Genomic DNA, 24,429 nt, shown 5'->3' with positions numbered 1-24,429 from the left:
CCTTGTAGGAGCATCTTTTGTTTGGACTGTGTTTGTAATCTAGTCGCTCTATTTTTTCTGCCTCACTTATCTATGTCCTTCTTGCTTTAATCTGCTTGCCATGCTAGCCCAAGGAGATCACTTGGTGTCCATCCAGAGTGTTTCCTCCTGTCCGTGCATGCTTGTTCTCCTCCCGGCTAACTTCAGTCACCTTCCTGGCTGATCCAAGCGCTGGAGGAGGACTGCCTCGAGGAACTTTCATCTATGCCACCTCTCCTGTACCAGTTCAGGTAAGAATGTTTCAGTAAAGTCAAATTGTCTCGGGTCTATATTTGCCATCACAACAAGTGCTGACAAAATTGCACAATACAATTCAAGTAAAGGGTGTTAAGTTTCTTCCTCTCTGTTGTTGCAGGCACCAACCTTTTACTGGGAGATAGAAGTTGTCTCCTATGGAGACTCCGAGGAGGACAGTGGGCCAATAGTGTCATTTGGTTTTGCCACAGAGGCAGAGAAAAGAGACGGAGCATGGACCAACCCTGTTGGCACATGTCTGTTTCACAAGTAAGTGCAGCTGTGTATTAAATGTGAAACTGATTTTTTTTTTCTCCTGGTGTTCTGTAGGACTCGATTACTGACTTTTTTTTGTTCGTGTCCTTTTGCCTGTGTGTTTTTGCCTCTTGTCCGTATGTGCGTCAGTAATGGTAGGGCAGTGCATTACAATGGCTCCAGTTTGCTGCAGTGGAAAAGTGTCAGACTTGATGTGGTTCTGCTTCCTGGTAAGATAAGAGAATAAATTGGCTTTTTACAATGTCTGATTTAAATTTGTGTTTAGTCGACATAAAGCTGCATAAAGACAAATAATTTCTCACATGCAAAAGGTTCAAACTTTCCAAACTCGGGGTGTAGAATGTGTGGTTTAAATTGAGCCATAATGTAGATGATGCCCTTTTAATTTGGGTAAATACAGGTGATGTGGCAGGAATTGGCTGGGAGCGCTCTGAGGGCACACCTCCTCCCCCTGGCCAGGCCCCTAAAGGAAGAGTCTACTTCACCTACTGTGGTCAACGGCTCAGTCCAAGTCTTGAAGATGTAGCAGGTGGAATGTGGCCCCTTGTCCACATTCAGAAGAAGGTAAAGCTTTGTGAAAATTAAATTGAAAGCTGCTTCTCCCTTGTGGTCATATGCAGAATAAATTGTTTTTTTCTCCTAATTCTTTGTAGAACGCAAAGATCCGTGCCAACTTTGGAAGCCGGCCTTTTGCATACGCAGAAGGCCAAGCACACAGGAATGCAGCTGACCTGTGTGTAGATCTAGCAGAGGAAATAAGTGCTAATTTTGAAGCACTTCCCTTTGCCATGGCCTCAGACAGTGATAATGATGCAGGTGCAAGTGTCACTTCAGACTCTGGCTCTCATGGTCCACCGTGTCGGATTGCCGCTGTTGCAGTTCCTCAGCAGCGTATGTCTCTAATGATCGTCTCAGTTTTCCTCTGAAATGTACAGAATTTCTTTTTTTACATATTGTTTCAGCTAATTTTAGGATTTTCTCTTTTGTCTTTTTCTCTTTTTACAGAGTACAACAGTGACCTGTCGTGCCATTATAAAGTGGAGCTGAGCTATGAAAACCTGGTCACCTCTGGGCCTGACCCACATCCCCTACCTATTGCTGATGATGAAAGTGATGACGAGGATGATGAAGATGTTCCGAGAGTGAGATTAGTCCTCCGTACTTTATACTGGGTCAAAAAGTAGTTTTTCTGCTTAATTTAGTTTTTTGTATTAAATATAATCTGGGTTTGACTCTAGGAGGATCACTATGCTCTTCTGGTGAAGGCCTGGGAAACGAAGGTATTCCCAACTATTCGTAGGAGGTTCCGTAACGAAGCTGAGAGGAAATCTGGCTTGGACCAAATCAAGGGAGCCTTGCAACTGGGTAAAGAATAAAATGATCATTACAACAAAGTGTAACGTCTTGTATATGAGCAAAAATCCCCTGACAAAAATATTGAATGTATATTGCCAACAGTTATAAAGAAGTTCTGCTTAAATAGCTCTTCACTGTGATTTAAATCATTACCACTAAATCTAAAAAAAAAAATTTACAGATTATTGTGCTGTCAACAAATTTTATTTTACTTTTACTGAAAATATTTTCATTTTGTTTTTTTTTCCCAATGATATAAATACACAAAAACATACCACCACAGCCACCGTAAAAAAGAAAAAAGCCACAGGAGGGACAGGAAAAACACATTACATGACAGCAAAATTGAACACTTCTCGAACATAGTCACTCGCTACCTTAGACATGTTTTTGTAAGTGATATGATTTCTGTGTTACCCTGGAAACAGGCATGGTTGACATTGCAAGACAGACAGTGGAGTTCCTATATGAAGAGAATGGTGGTATTCCTCGTGATCTCTACCTTCCTACTATTGAAGATATCAAAGAGGAGGCCAACAAATTTACTATTGACAAAGTCCGCAAAGGTACCACTATTATGTAAATATTATGTAAATATTATGTAAATAATGCCCATTTTCCACTAGTCCCTACTCTGCGTTATTCGGTATGGCTCTTCTTACTTTTAAGGCTTTTCCATTGGTAACAGTTACGTGGAACCGTTACTATTTTTAGTACCTGCTTGCTTGTGGTTCCAACCGGGCCGAGTCCTGCTGAAAACACGTCAGAGAATAGTTAGTCACTGATAGGGTAGGAGGCGGTATCACTAGTCACAACATATTATAATAACGAATTTCTTCAACCGTTAAATCGTTGTTCACAGGGCTTATTGTGAGCAAGCTAGCATTAGGTAGCGTTAGCTTACCCTCACACGTCCTCTAGCTCGTACCCTTCAGTTTCACACCGCTCCATGGCTTCCGTCTCTCTCCTGTACTTATCCACAGAGTTTTGTGTTGCTGCCTGCAGCCTTCTCTGGCTCTCTCCGTTCCCTCTGAGTCTGACTACAGCCATTAACTGAGCAGCAGTCTAGGCTGTTGTTGTTTGTGTCACATACAAATCACATCAGGTTAGTGTTTGGGACTGCGGGGCCCTCTTGCTTATTGACTATCCCGCCCACTATGAGGCACTCAATTATAATGGAAAATGAACCAAATCTTGTAGACCCGACCCGAGTTGAGTAGGCTAGGTACTAATGGAAAAGGGGCATAAAAATACTGTAAAACAGTATTGTACAGTGGGACAAAACATACTTGTAGTAATTTATCACTTGTTTTGATTGGATTGAAGCACTTATTGTCAGTCACATCTGCTAAGTGATTGTAATATTGTAACTAACGATGATAATAACATGATTTTTCTACAAAGGGTTGACTGTGGTCATCCGCTGTCCTGACAGCAATAACACCAACAGCACGACTGGAGGAACAGCACTGCCTAAATTTGCCATCCGTGGAATGCTGAAGACGTTTGGTTTGCATGGGGTTGTGCTGGATGTGGACTCTGTAAGTGTAATAATCTGTGATGTGGTTTTGTGCCAGCCTCACAACAGATTTATCTGTGAACTAGGATGTTTCATTTGTTTGTTCAGGTAAATGAACTGGTTCAGGTGGAGACGTACCTCCGCAGTGAAGGCGTGCTAGTCAGATACTGGTACCCCATTGAGATGCTCGAGCGCCCACCTGCAGGTTCTCGACGCACTGCGGCAAATGGCCTTGTGTCGTTGGATAGTAGCAACATTCAGATTCATAGGTAATGTAAATGCAAAGTGAAAGAGCATGATGTATCTGAATCAGAGACCTGAGCTTAAAATCAGTCTCACTGCCTTTCTTTAGGGAACTCCTTCGATGTGAAAGCGCGCTTGCTCGGTTATATTGTCGTATGGCCCTGCTCAACATCTTTGCCCCTAAGAATCCCCACACTTTCACTCGTCTCTTCCACATCCCTGCTATTCGAGACATCACTCTAGAACACTTGCAGCTTCTGTCTAATCAGCTGCTGGCTCCTCCTCTCCCTGGTGAGTGCAAAATACATTTTAAATAGCTGTATCTTTTTTTGTTGTGGGAATTTTTTAAGCTATGCTAATTTTTCTCTTTCTGTAGATGGCACAATTAGCTCTAGTTCTATTCTCTTGGCTCAGTCGGTGCTTCACAAATTTGAGGGTCAAAGTTGCTCTCCCACAGATCTGTTTTACCAGGGCAATGCTCAACCCATCCGGGAGTGGTTGACGGTAGCGATCACACGTGCCTTGCATCAAGGAGAAGAAAGTTTAATGGAGCTCACAAAGCAGATCTGCTGTTTCCTACAGGTTAGCTCTACAGTCAGTGGAGGATTTTATTAGTGTCTTGCAAAATTATTTACTCACCTTGAACCTGTGTCTTTTAAACGTTCTCCTTTGGGAAATTATGCCGTCAGATTGGATTATCAGAGTCTGTATTTAAGTTTTGCCAGAGATTGTCAATTCGATTTCGGTTTCTATTTTGAATGGCCCATTCTAACGCAGGTATGTTTGATCTAGGATCTGCTTCTACATGTTTCTGTCCCCTAAAGGCTTGTAGACAATTAGTGGTTGTAAAGTGACGAAATGTTGAAAAGACCAAGGAGTATGACTGTTTTGTTTAAATCCTTCTGGTTATCTTATTGTGAACTGATAAACATAAGCTATAATGTTGTTTGTTTTTACAGAATGCACCTGAGCAGTTTACATCTGAGGAGTTTCCTGTCACAGAGTCAAAAGTTAGCATGGATGTTAGTTTTCCAGGAGCTGCGTTTGTAATCGTCTCCTGCAAAGAAAGTCAACTAGGGTGCCGCAAAGAGTGAGCTACATCAAATACATAACAGTGGACTTTTTAGATCCTGCTTCCTAAGCTTCACTTTTATGTTTTTGATTTTCTTTCTTATCCTTTCAACCCCTTTAGCTCAAGCTTGTACAAGGCCCCCTGGGCTCGAGTCATGGTCTATGGCCTGGGTCACAAAGTGCGAAGAAATGGTCAACTGAATCTGATGGAGGCTGTGTGTTATCCCCTAGATGCCTCTCCTACCAACACAGGCCTTACGCCCCCTCCCACCACAAACCAGTACCCCTCTGTTATCATCCCCACTGATAAAGTGCACATCAGACTAGGTGAGTATTTAATTCCCAAGAAGAAATTCTTAAAGAAGAACAAGAAAAACCTCTGAGTAAAACCTTCATGTTTGGGTTTTAGGAGTGTCACCCCCACCTGGTGCTGTGTTGGTGCTCCACTCCTTACCACTAGAGTTTCCACTGGCAATGGCATTTGCAGAGCAGCTGTTGACATGGAAGCTGGGAGAAAGCAGTGAGCGATCTGAGGATGAGTTAGACACAGTACCCTCATCAGTGCTGCTGCAGGTGGTAGAACTACTCGGTAGGTTTTCCATTTATTTGACCCCAATAGAAAGCTACACCTTGACCAACACAAATAGTAAATGCTTTATATCGTATTTGGTAGCATTAGATACTTAATATAATGACATTCGAATAATTAAATTAGACTTGGAATTCTTGAAACTTTATTAGAATTTTCAAATCCAAGGATTATTCAAAGGCACCAAGCTGATTTATAAACTCCAATGCTAAAAATCTCATTGGATCCTAGTTTTTAACATTTCTGTCTTGTTTATAGGTGGATTGCTTTGGACCACTGATCTGGCTCCCACCATCAAAGAGCTCATCTTTCACCTATTAGGTGAACTTTTGCGGAAGATCCACCACTTAGAACAGCGCAAGAGCCCTGCTGGCCTTTCAAGCTCCATTGCTCTGCTGCTTAACCCCTGCCTGGCAGTCCTAATGGCCCTGCAGACAGAGCTCCGAAAGCTTTATGACAGGGAAACTCAGGGATGGACTGCTGGAGGTGCCGGAGGAGGGGGATCGTCGTCTGGGGGCATTGGGTTAGTGCTGGGGGCAGAGCAGAGCAGGTTCTCTACCTACTTCCATGCCCTAATGGAGGTGTGTCTGGCTGTGGCAGAGGTGACGCTTCCTCTCAATGTTGGCAGCTCTACAGTGGGAGCCCTCTCCTCTACCAGTGCACCTAACCTCAGTGACTCTTCTTCATCCTCTTCATCGTCCCCAGGCCAGACACCACAAAGCCCCAGTCTGCTATCTAAGCGTAAGAAGGTAAAGATGAAACGTGAGAGGGCAGCAGCTGCAGTGGCTGCAGCAGTCTCTGGAAAAAGAACAAGTGGAGGTACAAGGCTGTCAGAAAGTGACAGCGCCCTCCTGAACATGGCAGGTAGCAAACCCGAGGACATGCTCTGGTTCCACCGCTGCCTCACTCTCCTGATGATCCTCAGACATCTTGCCAATAAAGACCCCCAAGGCTTAACTGTAACCAGTGATGCTGTAACAGATGCTTGCCAAGCTCTGGTGGGTCCCACATCCCATAGCCGCCTGTTGGTGCTTTCAGGTATCCCCACACACCTCGAGGAGGCAGTTGTTCGAAATGCCATCCGCAGGGCTTGCAATGCGCATGGAGGACTGTTCAAAGATGAGGTCTTCATCCCTTTGCAGGAAGAAGACCCAAAAAAGAAATCAGGAGCTGGAGTTTCAAGCTCACATGATTGCAAAGTTGCTCCAGAACCTGACCGTCCTTTTCCTACCAATGGAGGACCTGAGAGTCCCGACAGCTCCAGCAGTGTCACTCCAGCCTTAAGTGTGAGTGCTTCAGCTTCTACCAGCCAGACTTCCATTTGCAGCTCCTCTCAGGGGGTCTCTCGCACCGTAAGCGAACTTTCTGTTGATCAGGAGCTTTTAACTGTCCCCCCACTCACCCCAGCAGCTGCTGCTTCTGCTGTAACATACCCCCAACAAGGTCCTCAGGACTCTCACAGGGTTTCTAGTCAGGAAAGTCTAGACACGTCTCTGTGCAGCACAGGAAGCCTGGGGAGTCTTGGAAGCTTGGGGGAGCCTCTCGACAATACAGAAACACCATCTGTCTCGGATGGAGCCTCTATGCAGACAGTCAGTTCTTTTGAGAGCACTGCAGCTACAGCCAGGCCGATCAAGGGCTATGCTGTCATTGAGGTAAGGTGCTTTAGATCCTTGCAAAAGTGTTCACACACCTTAAACGTTCAGACGATCAGGTTATAACTTAATGTCTTTTTTTGGGATTTTATGTTACCAACACAACGCAGTGCATCATTGTGAAAGAGAAGGAAAATAATACATGATTTTCAAAGCTATTTTCTATTAATTCAATTCAGTTTATTTATATAGCTTATGTAGTTTATTTATAATTCACAACACATGGCACTTCACAAAAATCAGATACATAAATTCCCATTAATCCTAATCATTGAACAGTGCTGTCAGATTCAGTTATTTATTCAAATTGGATAAAAAGTTTTTCTATCTAAGGAAACCCAGCAAATTGCATCCAGTCAGTGACTTGCAGCATTCACTCCTCCTGGATGAGCATGTAGAGACAGTGGACTGTCACTGGCGTTGACTTTGCAGCAATCCCTCATACTGAGCGTGCATGTAGCGACAGTGGAGAGGAAAAACTCCCTTTTAACAGGAAGAAACCTCCAGCAGAACCAGGCTCAGTGTGAGCGGCCATCTGCCACGACCGACTGGGGGTTTGAGAGAACAAAATAGAGACACAAAGAGAACAAAGAAGCTCTGATCCAGGAGTACTTTCTATGGGATGAAAAAGTAAATGTTAATGAATGTAACTCCTTTTGTCGTTTCACCTAGAAAGAAAGAACAGTTTTCAAGGTTAGAGTCTGAAAGAGAGCACATAGAGTTAGTCACAGTAAAAGCTCAGTCAATTGCCATGTCTAGGAGAGAGAAAGGGTTAAACACTGAAAGACAGGGCTATGTGGATCACCGGTAGAGGGTGAGCATTAAGTTGTTGCCAGCAGAAGCTCGGACGATGCCCCTCTCCAAAAAGGTGTCACAGGTAGACACAGAGCCAGGCCAGGTGTAGCTTCTAGGAAGGGAAAAGAGAGAACAAGGTTAGAAGTTGAAATAACAGCAAACAATGCAAAATTGTGAGAAGTGTGAGAATGTAGCGATGAGGGTGAAAGTGGTCATTATGTCCTCCAGCAGCCTAAGCCTATAGCAGCATAACTACAGAGATAGCTCAGGATAACCTAAGCCACTCTAACTATAAGCTTTATCAAAAAGGAAAGTTTTAAGCCTAGCCTTAAAAGTAGACAGGGTGTTTGCCTCACGGACTAAAACTGGGAGCTGGTTCCACAGGAGAGGAGCCTGAAAACTAAAGGATTTGCCTCCCATTCTACTTCTAGAGACTGTAGGAACCACCAGTAAACCTGCAGTCTGAGAATGAAGTGCTCTGTTAGGAACATATGAAACAATCAGATCTCTGATGTATGATGGAGCTAAATCATTAAGGGCTTTATATGTGAGGAGGAGAATTTTAAATTCTATTCTGGATTTAACTGGGAGCCAATGAAGGGAAGCTAAAATAGGGGAAATATGATCTCTCTTTTTATTTTACATCAGAACTCTTGCTGCAGCATTTTGAATCAGCTGAAGGCTTTTAACTGCATTTTGTGGACATCCTGATAGTAAAGAATTACAATAGTCCAGCCTTGAAGTAACAAATGCATGGACTAGTTTTTCAGCGTCACTCCTGGACAGGATATTTCTAATTTTGGCAATATTCCGGAGATGCAAGAAGGAAATCCTAGAAACCTGTTTAATAGGGGATTTAAATGACATGTCCTGGTCAAAAATAACACCAAGGTTCTTTACTTTATTATCGGAGGTCAATTTAATGCCATCCAGGTTAAGTGATTGACTAAGCAGTTTCTTTTTTAAAGACTCCGGTCCAAAGACGACAACTTCTGTCTTGTCTGAATTTAGAAGCAAAAAATGTAAAGTCATCCAAGTTTTTATGTCTTGAAGACATGCTTGTAGTCTATCTAACTGGTTGGGCTCATCAGGATTTATGGAAAAGTAAAGCTGAGTGTCATCAGCGTAACAGTGAAAATTTATCCTATGCTGCCTGATCATTTTACCTATTGGAATCATGTATATATAGTAAAGAGAATTGGCCCAAGTACTGAACCCTGTGGTACTCCACAATTAACCGTGGAGTTTAAAGATGATTTATCATTTACATGAACAAACTGGAATCTGTCAGACAAATAAGATTTAAACCAGCCTAGCGCTGTTCCCCTGATCCCTACAGCATATTCCAAGTCCATTATCTGAGGCCATAAGAATATCATTAGTGACTTTCAGCAGAGCTGTTTCAGTGCTATGATGAGCTCTGAAGCCTGACTGAAACTCTTCAAACAGGTCATTGCTGTGTAAATGCTCACACATTTGATTAGCAACTATTTTCTCAAGAAGTTTAGATAAGAATGGAAGATTGGATATAGGTCTGTAATTTTTCAAGTCATCTCGATCAAGCGAAGGTTTTTTAAGCAAAGGTATAATTATAGCTAACTTAAAAGCTTGTGGTACATATCCATTTACTAAGGATAGGTTAATCATACCTAAAATGGGGCTGGTAATCAGAGGGAACACTTCCTTAAATAATTTGGTTGGGATTGGGTCTAACATACAAGTTGAAGGTTTAGAAGAAGCTAATATTTCTGATAACTCAGGAAGTTCCTCATGATCAAAGCAGTCCAAACACAGATCAGGTTCTACAGTTACTTCAAATGTTGTCTCACTTGTTGAGGATGAAGTAATCATCTTCAGGAGTATGTCAAAGATTTTATTTTTAATAGAATCAATTATATTTAAGAAGAATCCCATAAAGTCATGGCTGCTAAGAGCTAAGGGAATGGATGGCTCAACAGAGCTATGACTGTGTGTAAGTTTAGCAACTGTACTAAAGAGAAACATAGCATTATTCTTGTTCTCTTCTATTAATGATGAGAAATAAGCTGTTCTAGCTTGGTGAAGTGTCTTTTTATACAACAGTAGGCAATTTTTCCAGATTAAGTAGGAATCCTCTAGGTGTGTAGAGCGCCATTTTCTCTCCAATTTTCTAACATTGTGCTTTAAAGTACGCAGCTCTGGATTAAACCAGGGAGCTAGCCTCCTATGAAAAATTATCTTTTTTTTCAAGGGGGCTGCATTGTCTAATGCATCACGCAATGATGAAGAAACACTCAGAACAAGAGAATCAATTTGTGAAGGGGCAGAAACAGAATTATTGCCCTCCACTGTGTTTTTCTTTAATAATGAGGAAATCAAAAGTGGAACAGATTCTTTAAAGGTTGTTACAACATTGTCTGATATTGATCTACTATAATTAAATTTTCTTTCAGTTGTGGAGTACTCGGTTAAATTAAACTATAAGGTTATTAAAAAATGGTCAGACAGGACTGGGTTATGAGAAAATATTGTTATGTCTTTACACTCAATGCCATATGTCAGCACAAGGTCCAGAGAATGAAGACAAAGGTGGGTAGGTTTGTTAATGTTTTGAGGAAAGCCAATTGAGTCCAAGATAGCATTAAAGGCTATATTTAAGCTATCACTTTCAGTGTCAACATGAATGTTAAAATCCCCCACTATAATAACCTTATCTGTATTTAACACTAAATCAGATAAAAGGTCTGAAAACTGATCTAAAAATTGAGAGTAAGGGGCTGGTGGACGGTACAAAAATACAAACAGTGGTTTTAGTGCTTTGCAATTTGGATGAGGAAAACTAAGGATTAAATATTCAAAAGAGTTGTAGCTATTGATTGGTCTGGGACTAGTCAATAAATTGGATTGAAAGATGGTTGCTACTCCTCCTCCTTGCCCAGTATTTCGAGGAATGTGAAAATTTAAATAATTAGTAGGACTTGACTCATTTATAGTAACATAATCCTCTTGCTGCAGCCAGGTTTCTGTGAGGCAAAATAAATCAATCTGATTGTCACAAATCAGGTCACTAACTAGCAAAGTCTTTGAAGAGAGAGATCCTATGTTCAGTAAGCCACATTTAATTGTTTTATTGTTTTTTTTTAGTCTGGGTTGTGTTTATTTTTATTAGATTTTCCTGATTTCCTCGTTTTATATAATTTTTTAATCTATTTAATTTTGGCCGTGGACACTGTCTTAATAGGGTAATGGGTGTAGCAGTACAGAAGCTGCAGAGAGGAGTGTTAAACTATGACCCTGTTTCCTGGTCTGAACCCTGGGTTGTCGGAGTTTTGGAGAACTAATAAATTCGGCCAGATTCCTAGAAAGAATCTGAAATTTTCTTTGTCGTTGCCCCTCTACTCTGATACTCTTCAATAAAATCTAGAGCTCACCTAATTACTAAATGGAGCCAGTGTGTGAGTAATTAAATTTCAGTATAAAACCAGATGATTATTGAAGGCCTTAGAGGCCCCAGATCAATGGTGATTCTGGAGAAGCTGCACCATTCTCGGCATCAAACTTCTTCTGGGATAGAAAAGCATCCCCTCTGGAAGTTCTGACTGGGAAGCTGGTCAGAGCAGAGAGAAGAAAGAAAACCTGTAAAAGGCTTAAGACTGGGCAGGAGGTCCACCTTCCAGCTGGACCACGAAACTGAAAAGCCAGCCAAAGCAAAAACAAAAATGGTTTTTGTGTTTCAGAATAGCGCAGTCAAAGTCCTGACCTAAATGCAATTAGGAATCTGTGGCGAGAAATGATGCTCACAGACGCTTTCATCCAGTCTGCCTGATCATGAGTTGTTTTGAAAGAAAAATAGGTTAAACTTTCAATGTAGATGTACAAAGCTGGTGGAGACACTTCTCAAACGACTTGTAGCTGTAACTGTAGAGAAATGTGTTGTATTCAGAAAGTATTAATATGGGGAATGAATGCAATTCAATACCACACTTCTCAGATTTCTATTTATAAAAAGTTTGAAAAAACCATGTATTATTTTCCTTGCCCTCCACATAGCGGCAGAATGTAAAAAGGTTCAAGGGGTATAAATACCTTATGAATACCTGTTTTGATACAATTTTTTTAGGAAATTAATAAAAGATTGCATGAAATGTTGTGTACTAATAAATATAGGTCCGCTCTCGAGCCAAGGTGGAAAAAATCCGTGCCAGTCTCTTCAACAGCAGCGACCTGATTGGTTTGTCCAGCCTGGAAGGTGAAGAGGAGCTGATGGAGTTGACCAATGAGGAGATCCTCACTGCTTCTAGTGTTAACCAAAGCCTGTTTGACACACAGGGAAGCTCTGCCTTAGAAGACTACTTTCTGGATAAGTCAATCAAAGGTTAATCTTAAACACCAATCCTCGTTTTACTCCTTTTACAGAGTGTCATTATTTCTGTCAAATCTACGTTTGCTCTCTACTTCCAGGGGACAAACTTGTACCTGGAGCACGAGATGTTCTCACAGATATTTTTAAGAGCTGCGTGCTCTCGGAGCAGATGCTAAGCCTCACACCAGCCAAACCTGTTAAAGTGTCTGACATTTACCTCAGCAAGGAGCAGATCAACTCGCAGACACCCGGCAACCTGCTGCACACTTTCTTTACCAATGTTCGACCTCCGAAGAAAGTGCTGGAAGACCAGCTAACTCAGGTATACAAGTAGATGCATTACAGTTTTCTGTCCCAACACGCCAGTGGTAATTCTCAAGTTCGACATTAATTTCAAACTAAATTAGTTATCTGTTAGCCATTTTAATATTTTTTTTCTTCAAACCTTAAAAATGCTTTCTTCATCACGTGTAGGGCACACAAACAAGTTAAAATTGTATCTTTTATTCAGATTTTAAGGAAGTATGGGACACCCAAGCCAAACAAGAACAAGTACAACAAAGCAGGAAAAGAACAACATCAGGGTAAGGTTGTGAGCACCAAGAGACCCATCACAAAGCCTCTCACCAAAGAGAAATCAGTTCTCAACAGTGTCAGGTAAGTCATTTTCTACAAAAAACACAGAAAACACAAGCCTGTTCTTATGTGTGTACAAATATCGACATCATACCTGAATCAAGTTTGCTTCTTTGCAGGACTGCACTGAGTGAGAAGAAAACTGTCCTGAAGCCAAAATCTCCTGAGAAATCCAGACCAGATGAGAAGGACGTGGAGAAATCCCCTGCTAAAAAAACTGAAGGTTGGCAAAAACCAGGTCCGCTGCGACCACACACAATACATTCAGAACATGAGTAGAAGAAATATTATTGGTTATTATTGTTGGTATTGTAGCTTAAATAATTTGAAACATAAAATAGTTAAATGGTCTATAGAGGTTTTTAGTAGAAAGAGTCAACTTTAAACAAAATTCTGTCTAATCTAAATCAACAGCATTATATCTGACACCAATAAATATTATTTGTGCTTTTAATTAAGATGGAAAAATGTGCAACAGGGTTCAATTATTTTAAAATAAAAGTAAGTTCTAGGTTGAAAGCATGGTTTATAAGCTCTTGTGATTTTTGCTTAGCCCCAGAGGAGAAGTACCTGACGCTGGAAGGCTTCCATAAATTTGCTGTCGATCGGGCAAAGCAGGACATCCGCAGTGTGTGGAGAGCCATTTTGGCTTGCGGTTATGATCTTCATTTTGAAAGGTGAGACTTAAAGAATCATGTGAACCCACAACTCAGTACATCTGTCCAAGTTAGACATGCACTGATCAGAATAAGAATTAGATACAGTGTAGGCAGGCATAAGGAAAGAATCCAAAATATTTCTTTTAGCCTTCCTGCCATGAGTAATTATTAATTGGTATCTTTTTGGATTGCTTACATATGAAGGTTGAAAGTGTTCCACATTTAGCAGAATCTTAAACGCAAGTAACAAAGCACCATCTCAGATTTGCATGACTATAAGGCCAAAAATAGAGTGAAATATCTGTTACATAAGTTGTCAAAGGTACATATTGTTAACTTTACTGCAGCATTGTGTACTGCACATACAGTGGATACAGTCACTGTTGGTTTATTGATATTCTATTGACCACTGTGGCTCAGCGGGTAGAGTTGTTGTCTTGCAATCTCAAAGTTGTGGGTTCCATTCTAACTTCCTCCTGCCACATTTCGGTGGGCTCCTGGGCAAGGACCTTAACCTCAAGTTGCCAGCTGATCGGTGTATGAACGTGTGAACATTAGGGAAAGCGACTGGGTGAATGTGGCTGTAGTTTAGTGTAGCACTATGACTGGTCGGTATGACTAGAAAAGCTCTACATAAAATTCACTCCAATTACCACTGACCATTACAGCAGTAATACAAGTTAAGAATGTGTTTCTCTGACTCCCACTGTGTGGTTGTTAAATATGTTGTGTGGCGTTTATTTCCAGTAATCATTAAGAAAGTCAAAGAGCCACATGTGTTTTAGGTTTTGGACATCATGGTGTGAGCCATTTGACAACAGAATTAGACATTATGAACAATGTGAGTTTCATGCTATGACAAAATGTAATTTCTATACATTTGTGAATATTTTTCACAAGGGTTTTATTTTCCAATAGATCGAGCGTTCTGTTAATTATGTGTGCAGTTCCACTAATTGTGTGAAGCTTATTGAACGAAGGGTCCAATTTCAAAAATGTAACTAAGAAATCGCAAACAACTGTCAGAGTATAGACAGTGCCATGCCGTGTGTTAAACAGCAGTCCCTTTAAAACAGAATTTTACTAATAGGAAAAAATAAGTTACTGAGTTAACAGTTTAAACTGTTTGTAGCATCTTGGATTCTAGCTACGATGGATCTCTGGTCTAATTCTGCTTTATGCTTTGTTTATTATTCACTCTACCCAGTATAACTCAGTTTTGCTAAGTCGTTTGTCGCTTTGTTTCTCCTGACATTTACTGACAAATTGTGATTTCTGTAAATCAAAAACAATTAAAGGGTGCATTTATGCATTTATAAACCCCCCCCCCAAAAAAGCAACAAAAAACAATTTATTATCTTTTAAAACCTTTTTTATCTTTTTTGTACTGAATAACTTAGAAAGCACATATAGTTCCTTACTGCTAAATTTTGTGCAATTGTCTTAAAGTCTGTCATTAAATTGTAATGTGGATTGTTTTTGTAGAGCCAACCTTGTCTTTACTTTTAAGGTGCACTTGTATAGACACTCGCCATGCCCAGAAGGCCTGTAGAAAGTGGAGCTTGGAAATGGATGTGGCATTGGTACAGTATATCAACAGATTGTGTCGTCACCTGGCTATTACACCAGCCAGACTGCACCCCCATGAAGTCTACCTAGATCCCAGTGATGCTGCTGATCCTCGTGTGGCCTGCCTGCTCAGTAAGTATGCTGCTTGCTTGGTGTTATCATGTGTAAAGTAGTGTGAAGTTATAAGAGAACACCAATCAGACTTTTCTAAGAACTTTAAATGCAAAAACGTGCTGCATGTTCTTTGATAGAGGTAGGAGTTTTGAATCCCACATATAATAAAGGTTAAAAGATTAATTTTCTTTATGCTTTAAATCCAGTGTCTCTCACTTTTTATCAGAGTTGTATATAGACCCCTGATATAAATCTTATCACCAGTTAAAAAATTACAAGATTTTGCATTTTGTGCTGTTGGGTTAAAAAGGTTCTAAGTAGAGCTTCACAATGCTGAAAGAAGAAATGGGAGCAAGTGACAAAGAAATTTAGAAGATAATTTATTGACAACTGCAAGTAAACTCAGACATGCGTTTGAGACCACAACTTTTAAAAGCCATCATGATTTGGGTTGCTTCTTTCTTCAATTGAACAAAGGAGCTTTGTGGAGGAGCATCAAGCAGCGGCTGGCTATGTGTAGATGTTGCAGCGGGCGTCCCTCATGACTGAGGGCCCTCGTCTGTGTGGTAATTAACGGGTTTTTCAACCGGACATTGCTGCAGTTTATAATGCTTGCCTGACAAAGGACCTCTTCCAGGAGAATAACGTCGTCCAACCATCCTGCATGTTCCCCTGATCTAAATCCGTTTGGAAACAATTGGGGATGTATGGCAAGGGAAGTTTACAAAAATGGACATCAGTTCCAGAAAACGGATGCCCTTCGTGAAGCCATCTTCAACACCTGGAGCAACATTCCCACTAGCCTCCTGAGAACACTTGCATCAAGCTTGCCTAAATGACTGTTCAAAGTGATCAACAAGAAAGGTGGAGCTACTCATTACTAAATCCTTTTTGGCACTTTGATTTCTGTTTTGAGGGAGTTTTCAGTTAAATTGTTGTTATTAATAAACTGTCTGCTCAAAATGATTTGTGTCTTAGGATCCAACAGTGCAAAACACTAATTTTTGCAATTTTTGTTAACTGGTCTCTAGAGTGTGACCCAAAGTGCATCAAAGGTACATGTTGTTTTGGTTGATCCATTTCTAAATGAAAACAATTGTGGGAGCTCTTTGTTTTGATATAGGCTAAATCTGAGCTGCCATCATCGATCAGAGGCAACGAAGGGAAAATTAATTGAAGCTTCACTTGAAATAATCTCTATAACATTCCTAATGGTCTCTTATTTGCTCCCTTGTTTTATGCCACTCAGCTTTAACTTTGTCTATAATTTCATGCACGCAGGTGTGCCTGTGGAGAGCTTGCGCCTGCGCTTTGCTTTGCTGCAGTCCCTCAACAACACCCTGGAGAGCTTCTTTCTGCCGCTAGTGGAGCTGAGACAGACCCATACATATCAGAATAGTATTGCTGCACTTTTGTGTGAGGCAAAAGGTGAGCAGGACTCCAGAACAAATCTATCAGGTATAAAAACATTTGCATGAAATGCTATGGTTCAAGAGCTGATGAAATGAAGATATAGCAACTTCTTGTTGTTTTCCCCTGTGCAGTGTTGACTAGGTAAAAGAAATCTGTTAGTGTTTTTGACCAATGGTGAATGTTTTTTTTTTTTTTTTATAGCAATATGATTATAATAGATATTATAATATCTATCTGCTGAAATTTCAATTGTTTTTAGTTTCTGGACAAGGAATGTATAATTTTTGCACATCTCTCTACAATCTTGTTTTATTCTGCATCTGACAGGTCTAATCTTCTACGACACCAAGGTCACTGTGATGAACCGAGTGTTGAATGCTACAGTGCAGCGTACAGCTGACCATGCCGCTCCCGAGATTACACTGGACCCTCTAGAGATCGTTGGAGGTAGACTTTCTATTTTTGTTTTGTCCAGTTTACTTAACAGGACATTGTGTCAAACTTTCTGGACATTGCGACTTTTTCCCACAGGTGAAATCAGATCATCAGAAAACACGTACTACTGCCAGGCAGCGCGTCAGCTGTCCTGTGTGCCGTCATCTCAGCTCTGTGTGAAACTGGCCAGCGGAGGAGACCCAACATATGCCTTCAACATCCGTTTCACTGGAGAAGAAGTTCATGGCACAAGTTAGTGTTTCTTGGCCACTCTCTTTTTCATATTCTGCCTTCCCGTCATCTATTTTATTCATCACAGTTATTCTTAAAATATCTAACTGCAGTTGTGATGAATGTGTCTATCCAGGCGGCTCTTTCAGACACTTTCTGTGGCAGGTGTGCAAGGAGTTACAGAGCTCAGCACTTTCCCTGCTGCTTCCTTGTCCCAGTGCTGCAGCCAACCGTAACAAGGTAACATTTTATTCAACACTGTATTCGTCTTCCTAACAAGGCACATTGTAGTATCAGTCAGTATCTTGACTGCCTTGCAAAATGTTTTTACACCTCTTTTTCACATATTGTTGTTTTACAACCCTAAACTGTGTTTTATTGGGTTTTTATGCATAGAGGAATACAAAGTATTGTATAATTGAAAAGACAAAGCAAAATGATTCATTTTTTTTTTTTTTTTTTCAAAAAGTGGGGGGTGCATGTACATTTAGTGCCCTTTAGTCTGATACCTCTTAATAAAATCAAGTGCAACCAGTTGCCTTCAGAAGTCACATAATTAGAAAATACAGTCTACCAGTGTGTAATTAATCTCAGTATAAATTCAGCTGTTCTGTGAAGTCGTTAAAGGTTTGTTAGAAAACATTAGTAACCATACAACATTACAAAGACCAAGGAAAACAGCAGACAGTTCAGTGCTAAAGATGTGAGGAAGTTTAAAGCACCACAAGCCAAGGGGGGGGTAACAGCGGCCATGTTTAACACAAAATTCGATCAGATAAAATCAAAATGAAATGTTTTTCTTCATGCAAAACGCTGTGTTTAGAGATAAACCCAATTTCATACCAACCCAAAAGTTAGACATGAAACTGGTCAGACTTGATGAAATTATGGATGTGGCTAAATGCTGTGAAATCCTGACTATAAAAAGAGCTGAGACTGGGACGAAAGTTCAGCTTTCAGCAACACGACGATACTTTACAGCCTGAGCTACAATAGCATGGTTTGGATCAGTGGTTCCCAAATCTGAGGCTGAGACCCTACTGGGGGTTAAGAATCCACAGCTGTGGGGTTTTGCGATCATTTTTAGGAATTTAATATGAATAGAAATTACAATCATAAAGCTTATTTATGCTATAACATTTAGAAGAGAAAAAAATCTACTTACTAAAAGATAAAAGCATGATATTGCTTATGCCTTTTTTATTGTCATAATACCCCTCTTAAATGATTATTAAGTGTTAATACTGTATATTCAGCTGAGTTACTTTACAAGTTACTTTCATAGTTATTTTGGGGGTCAGAAGTTGAAAAATTTAGGAACCACTGCATTAGATGAAAGCGTTTTAATTTGTTAGACAAGGCAAGTTTAATGTAGCAGCATTCATTCAAAAGGCAATCTAAAGTGCTTTACAGGACAACAAATCAACAACAAGAAAATAGGAAAGACCTTTAGGTTTTTGCTTGGAGAGAGCTTAGTATATCAAGGAAACGTGTAAAAAAACAACAAAAAAAGAAAATTCAAAATGCAGTTTTAAAAGGTAAATTTACATTGAAGTTGAATTTTAAAGCTAAAGTTAAATCCAAATCTAATCTTCACTCTCACGCTTTGATCACTCATCAGTGATCAGGCAAACAGTTCATTGGTCAGATTCATAGAATGGCCCAGTCAAAGTCCAGGTTTAAATTCAACTGGGAATCTGATCTTATATATAGCTGTTTACAGATTCTCTCAATCCTGTCCTGCCTGCGGTTGAGCCAGTTTGCAAAAAACGAATGCGCTAGTGAGTAAAAATTTCTGCCTCTAGATGAATGAAGCTGGTAAAGACAATCCTTTAAAATAGCTGAAGCTGTACATGCTTTGAAAGGAGGTTCTACAAAGTATTGACTCAGGACTGCCCACCACACTTCTCAGTTTTTTATTTCTTTTACTTATGTAGAAAACATTGTGTCATTTTCCTTCCATTTCACAATTATACAGTACTTTCTATCGGTCACATAAAATCCGAGTTAAAACGGATTGAAGTTGTTGAAAAGGTTAAAGGAAATTAATACAAGGCACTGGATCTGTTACTGTGGAATCAACATTCCCTGTTTTAATCCTGTCTGTTTTTTTTGTTTTTCTTTTCAGGGAAAGTACATCCTGACTCCCTGCCCTATCAGCTATGCAGAAGAACAGTTGTTGCACTTTTTTGGTCAGCTCCTAGGCATTGCCATCCGTGCGGATGTCCCCCTTCCTTTGGATCTACTGGGATCTTTTTGGAAAGGCCTCGTTGGCCAGCCTCTTGACCCAGAGCAGGACTTGCAGGAAGCTGATGTGCTCACCTACAACTATGTCAAGAAATTTGAAAATGTGAGGAGGGCAGTGGAGCATTCTGAATCACTATCCATCAGCTTGACAATGTGTGCTTTGTGGATATGTACCTTTTAGCAATATTAGGGTTATTTTAAATTTACCAGGGAACATCCAGCAAACATTTTTCCACAGATACCTTTCATGCCTAGAGTGATTTTGGTATTGTGTTATGTTTTCTTCATCTCTTCAGGTGACTGACGAGAGTGAGCTGGAGGCCCTGTGTGCTGAGATCTCGTCCCAGCATCATTCAGGAGAAAGCCCAGACTCGCCCAGCCGCCCCTGCTGCTCTTTTACTTACTTCACTATGGCGGGTGATGAGGTGGAGCTTTGTCAGGGCGGACACGGCCTCATTGTCGGGTACAGAGCAGCTCCTAAAGATTCTAACTTCATGTGGTGTAACTCCGCTTTAGAATCATGGCGACAGCTCATTTAAACTTGTTTTCATTCTGTTTGCCCCATCAAGCTGGGAGAACAAGGATGTGTATGCACGGGCGGTGAGGAGCCTCCGTCTGAGGGAGCTGGAGAATGTCGAGTGTATGACAGCAGTGCGTGCAGGACTCGGATCCATCATTCCCCTGCAGCTGCTCACCATGCTCAGCCCCCTGGAGATTGAGCTGCGCACCTGCGGCTTGCCTTACATTAACCTGGAGTTCCTCAAGGTGGCGTATATAACATAGAAAATCCTCCTGATATCTTTATAACTCTTTACAAAGTATGTGTGAGCATCTCCAGCAGTTTTACTCTGGGTGAGCCTTTATGTCAGTGAGTGAATTTTTATTCTAACAGGATAGTTTAAATATTTATTCCAGTTTAATCATGTTTCTCAACTTCTAGTTCAGTAAACCATCCCAACCTTTTCTTGTGTAGGCTCACACCATGTACCAAGTAGGTCTGATGGAGACTGATCAGCACATTGAGTTCTTCTGGACCGCCCTGGAGATGTTCACTCAGGAAGAGCTCTGCAAGTTCATCAAGTTTGCCTGCAACCAGGAGCGCATCCCGTTTACTTGCCCGTGCAAAGATGGCGGACCCGACACAGCCCATGTTCCCCCGTACCCCATGAAAATCGCCCCTCCTGATGGAGCTGCAGGTAATGGCTGACATAATCCCATCAGGCCACTGGGAAGACTCAAAAATTTAAAAAAATCCCAATAAATTACATTGATGTTTGTGGTTGAAAAGTGAAAAGAGGTATGAATAATTTTCCAAGGCAGTGTAAAGTAAAGCATGTTACACAAAAAATAAAGTGCAGCTCCATGGAATTACCAAGAATTATGTGCATTTCAACTATGTAGTGGAAAAAAAAAGATATTTCTGTTTCCTCTCCAGGTCAGCCAGACTCGCGCTACATTCGAGTTGAAACATGCATGTTCATGGTGAAACTGCCACAGTACACTTCTTTGGACGTGATGTTGGAGAAACTGCGCTACGCCATCCATTACCGCGAAGATCCTCTGAGTGGCTAAGGAGACTGGAGAACATGACATTCCCAAGCAGTAGTATCTAACATCTCACTATTACCTTCTCCCCCTCCTGGATCTTCCTCTGAAACAAACTGCAGGCGAATACTCTCTGCTTCATCAACAAGCAGCAAAGTTAAACATTTTATTCTAATAGGAAATCACCACTTTGTTTTCCTCCTGTGTTTTCATTGCCATTTGCCTAAATTCTGTATTTTGTTTTATCAGCAGTTATGGCTGCAAATAATTTAGATTTTTGTTGCATTGAGATTGAGTAGGGCATTGAAATGAAACAGCTGTGAAAGAAATTACTTCTCATGTTCTTTTTCCTTTTTTTGAGCCAGCTCTGTAACTTTAGGAAAAATCTATTAGCTACCTTCAGAACTGCACTTTCCAATTGCATTATCCTATAGCTGAGTGTTCAAAAGTGGTTTTTACAGGCGTTGGCAAAGCCCTGAATGCTACAATGAAAAGTCTCCGATCTTAATGCTCAATGCTCCCCTTTGTGGGGTGATGCTCTGACCCTCCCCATTGCTGTAGGGGCCTCTGTTGTGTGATCAGAACCAAATAGGTTTTCAAAGGTGTGATTACGATCAGATGGAGCTTGCTGAATTTTCACCAAGTCATCTACTGTAGGAGCAGGTGTGAACAAGTGCTGTACAGGGCTTTAAGTAGTTCTACTGCCTGTTTTAATAATACGACCTGCTAATAGACAAACTTATAATGCCTATGTAACTGAGTACATTTTATTAAAGAGTCTGAAGAGAGGATTTTTCAGTGATGTAAAAAGTCATGTTAATCTATTAGTCATATCCAATCTGCACACACTGGAGGAGTTGGCACTAAATAATCTTCAGTTCTGTCTTTTATTTATTTATTTTTCGTGATGGAAGCTCGGGAGTTTCTTTTTATTTTACCCATAACCAAACGTTTGCTGTGTAAAAAAAACAAAAAAAAAAAAAAAAAACCAAAAAAAAAAAAAAACATGTAATAATAATAATCTAGAAAAATGTATATAGGCTGAGGTAGTTTGCTGGCAGTTTTATGTTTTTGCTTTTTCGCCTTCTGAATTTATTTTTGAGTTTGCACTACTCTTCAGAGAAAACAATCCAAAACGAGCAAATTAGACGATGTCTGTTGGATTTCCAGTTTGTTGTGTTGCTACTTTTTATTAATTTTGAGAAAACCAGTTATCTTTATCACCTTTGTCTTGTACTCAGATGGTTTGAATTTTCTTCTACACATGGTGAAACAGGTTCTCTTGTGTAAGTAAAATCGCCATTTTACTTGGAGAAAACCACAGGATTGACTGCTGGTGCAGTAAAACTGCTTTTTTGCAGGATTTTGGATTTTTGGTCCGGCTCTTTTAACGGAGGACATACCGCTGCTAACAGGGTTGCTCTATATCTCTCTCTCTTTGACTTCTCCTCTGGAGGGGTAACAAGTTACAAAAAGGACATATCCATACAAAGAATTGTTGCGATGAAATGTGTGCTGTACATTTACTTGATATTTATTACAATTATTTATGGTTGCATTAACTTAACTTTTACTGTCTTACCTCTGCACATGAGAAACGTAACATATCTAAAATGGATTATACAGATGTAAAGAATCGAATGGCATTTGAGATTTCTGTGTCATAATAAAGAAATGTCTTCATGTACAAAAACTGTTTCCGATGTTTTGTTTTTGGGTTATTTGTTTAACCGTGAACATGGTTACCCCGTGAGTCAAAGCCAACTTATCACTGTGATGTGTGAGTTGATGTCCTTTACAGCTTGCTCTTAACATATGACCCAATGACGCACTCTGTTTGCATCACTACAGACTGTAAACCATGCACCTCTACAGAACAGCGAGTGCCAGGCCAGATCCAGCTGGATCTTCATTCATGTTGTGTATGTCCTTATCAGCCCAAATGTTCTAGTTTTATATTTTGTCAGGTTACAACCACAAAGTTCAGTGTCTTTATTGGGATTTTTTGCAGCAGGTCAGCACAAAGTATTACATAAAGGATAAACTGAAGAAAATAAGTATTGTGTGAATTTATATTCAGACCCCCTGAGCCAATATTATTTTAGAAGTACCGACCACTTCAGCTTTGGGTCCTTTGAGGTATGTCTCTACCAGTTTTGCACATTCTTTCTTGCTAAATAGCTCAAGCTCAGTCCAAGTAAACAAAGTGTCTATGAACATCAATTTTCAAGTCTTGCCACAAATCCTCAATCAGCTGAATGTCTGGCCTTTGACTGGGCCATTCTAGCATGAATATGCATTGATCCAAACCATTCCATTGTAGCTCTGCATGTATGTTTAGGGCCATAGTCACTAAAAGAGGAACCTCTGCCCCAGTTGTAAGTCTTTTAGTGCATTGAACACATTTTCTTCCAGTACTGCCATGCATTTAGCATAATTCATCTTCACATCAGCTTCCCTGAAAAAAAAACAAAAAACATTCCCACAGCACAATTCTGCCACCACCATGTTTTACAATGGGGAGGGCTTGTTTAGGGTGATGTACAACATTAGTTTGTCACCTCGCATACCATTTTGCATGCGGACCAAAGAGCAAAATTAGGTCTCATCTGATCAGAGCTGCTTCCACATTTGGTGTGTCACCTACACAGTGACTTATTTCTATTTTTTATTCTTTCTACAGTGGCTGTCCTTCTTGCCAATCCTCTATAAAGGTTATATTTGTAGAGTTAACAATTATTAGATATCCTGTCAACAGATTGTTGTACCTGAGCAATAGATCATTACAGCTCCTCTTGAATTATGAGTCTCTTAGCTGCTTCTCTGACTAATGCTGTTCTTTGACTGGCTTTTCAGTTTAAGTGGACAGCCATGTCTTGGTAGGTTTGTAGCTCTGTCATTCATAGTCACTTCATTTTGGAATGATGGGCAGAACAGTGCTCCATGAGATGTTTAAAGCCTGGGATGTTCAATTATAACCTTATCCTGCATAATACTTCACCACCACCTAATCCCTGACCTGTCTGCTGTGTTCCTTGGCCTTCATGATGCTGTTTCTTCACTAATATTATCTAACAAACCTGCGAGGCCCTTTACAGAACAGTTGGATTGCAGTTGGGTGCACTGCACCTCACTTAGCGGTATCAGAGTAAAGAGGCAACATGGAACTGTTTCTGTGGTTGTCACTTTGATAAACAGGACTTGTGTTTGGATCAGTACCAGACCCACAAGGACACACTGAGATCAGATGTTTGTCTGTGACCTGACTGGTTAAAACTCTTTTGGTCACGCTAGTTTTATACTCATTGATTATAGTATATGCTGTTCTGGCAGCAAACCGCATTGTGGGTCTGGTTGCCTTATAATGTCAGAGGAAATATGCTTAACAAATAGAGAGAGAATGCGTTGCAAGCACTAACATTAAAAGGTCATATAGTCATAGAAAAAATGTGGACTAGGAC

General features: G+C 40.4%; 1 protein-coding gene across 1 annotated transcript in view; it reads left to right on the top strand.

Annotated features, from left to right (window-relative positions):
- LOC124877807 (probable E3 ubiquitin-protein ligase HECTD4) overlaps positions 1 to 22,661 on the top strand; it is a 54,572-nt gene extending 31,911 nt beyond the window's left edge. The window contains exons 46-76 of the mRNA XM_047381350.1: positions 108 to 269; positions 395 to 543; positions 679 to 758; positions 950 to 1,113; positions 1,203 to 1,440; positions 1,555 to 1,691; positions 1,788 to 1,914; positions 2,334 to 2,471; positions 3,310 to 3,446; positions 3,533 to 3,693; positions 3,777 to 3,958; positions 4,044 to 4,249; positions 4,627 to 4,757; positions 4,860 to 5,065; positions 5,148 to 5,327; positions 5,586 to 6,982; positions 11,924 to 12,131; positions 12,218 to 12,441; positions 12,631 to 12,776; positions 12,860 to 12,978; positions 13,309 to 13,432; positions 14,925 to 15,115; positions 16,379 to 16,525; positions 16,838 to 16,957; positions 17,042 to 17,197; positions 17,313 to 17,416; positions 19,305 to 19,526; positions 19,720 to 19,886; positions 19,993 to 20,188; positions 20,397 to 20,619; positions 20,859 to 22,661. Of these exons, the coding sequence (XP_047237306.1) occupies positions 108 to 269; positions 395 to 543; positions 679 to 758; positions 950 to 1,113; positions 1,203 to 1,440; positions 1,555 to 1,691; positions 1,788 to 1,914; positions 2,334 to 2,471; positions 3,310 to 3,446; positions 3,533 to 3,693; positions 3,777 to 3,958; positions 4,044 to 4,249; positions 4,627 to 4,757; positions 4,860 to 5,065; positions 5,148 to 5,327; positions 5,586 to 6,982; positions 11,924 to 12,131; positions 12,218 to 12,441; positions 12,631 to 12,776; positions 12,860 to 12,978; positions 13,309 to 13,432; positions 14,925 to 15,115; positions 16,379 to 16,525; positions 16,838 to 16,957; positions 17,042 to 17,197; positions 17,313 to 17,416; positions 19,305 to 19,526; positions 19,720 to 19,886; positions 19,993 to 20,188; positions 20,397 to 20,619; positions 20,859 to 20,995 (6,279 nt within the window). The 3' untranslated portion in view covers positions 20,996 to 22,661. The remainder of the gene's footprint in view (positions 1 to 107; positions 270 to 394; positions 544 to 678; positions 759 to 949; positions 1,114 to 1,202; positions 1,441 to 1,554; positions 1,692 to 1,787; positions 1,915 to 2,333; positions 2,472 to 3,309; positions 3,447 to 3,532; positions 3,694 to 3,776; positions 3,959 to 4,043; positions 4,250 to 4,626; positions 4,758 to 4,859; positions 5,066 to 5,147; positions 5,328 to 5,585; positions 6,983 to 11,923; positions 12,132 to 12,217; positions 12,442 to 12,630; positions 12,777 to 12,859; positions 12,979 to 13,308; positions 13,433 to 14,924; positions 15,116 to 16,378; positions 16,526 to 16,837; positions 16,958 to 17,041; positions 17,198 to 17,312; positions 17,417 to 19,304; positions 19,527 to 19,719; positions 19,887 to 19,992; positions 20,189 to 20,396; positions 20,620 to 20,858) is intronic.
- Positions 22,662 to 24,429: the final 1,768 nt, after the last annotated feature.

The sequence above is a fragment of the Girardinichthys multiradiatus genome, chromosome 12, assembly GCF_021462225.1.
Source record: "Girardinichthys multiradiatus isolate DD_20200921_A chromosome 12, DD_fGirMul_XY1, whole genome shotgun sequence".
Classification (NCBI taxonomy): Eukaryota; Metazoa; Chordata; class Actinopteri; order Cyprinodontiformes; family Goodeidae; genus Girardinichthys; species Girardinichthys multiradiatus.
This window is presented reverse-complemented; position numbering and strand designations above follow the sequence as displayed.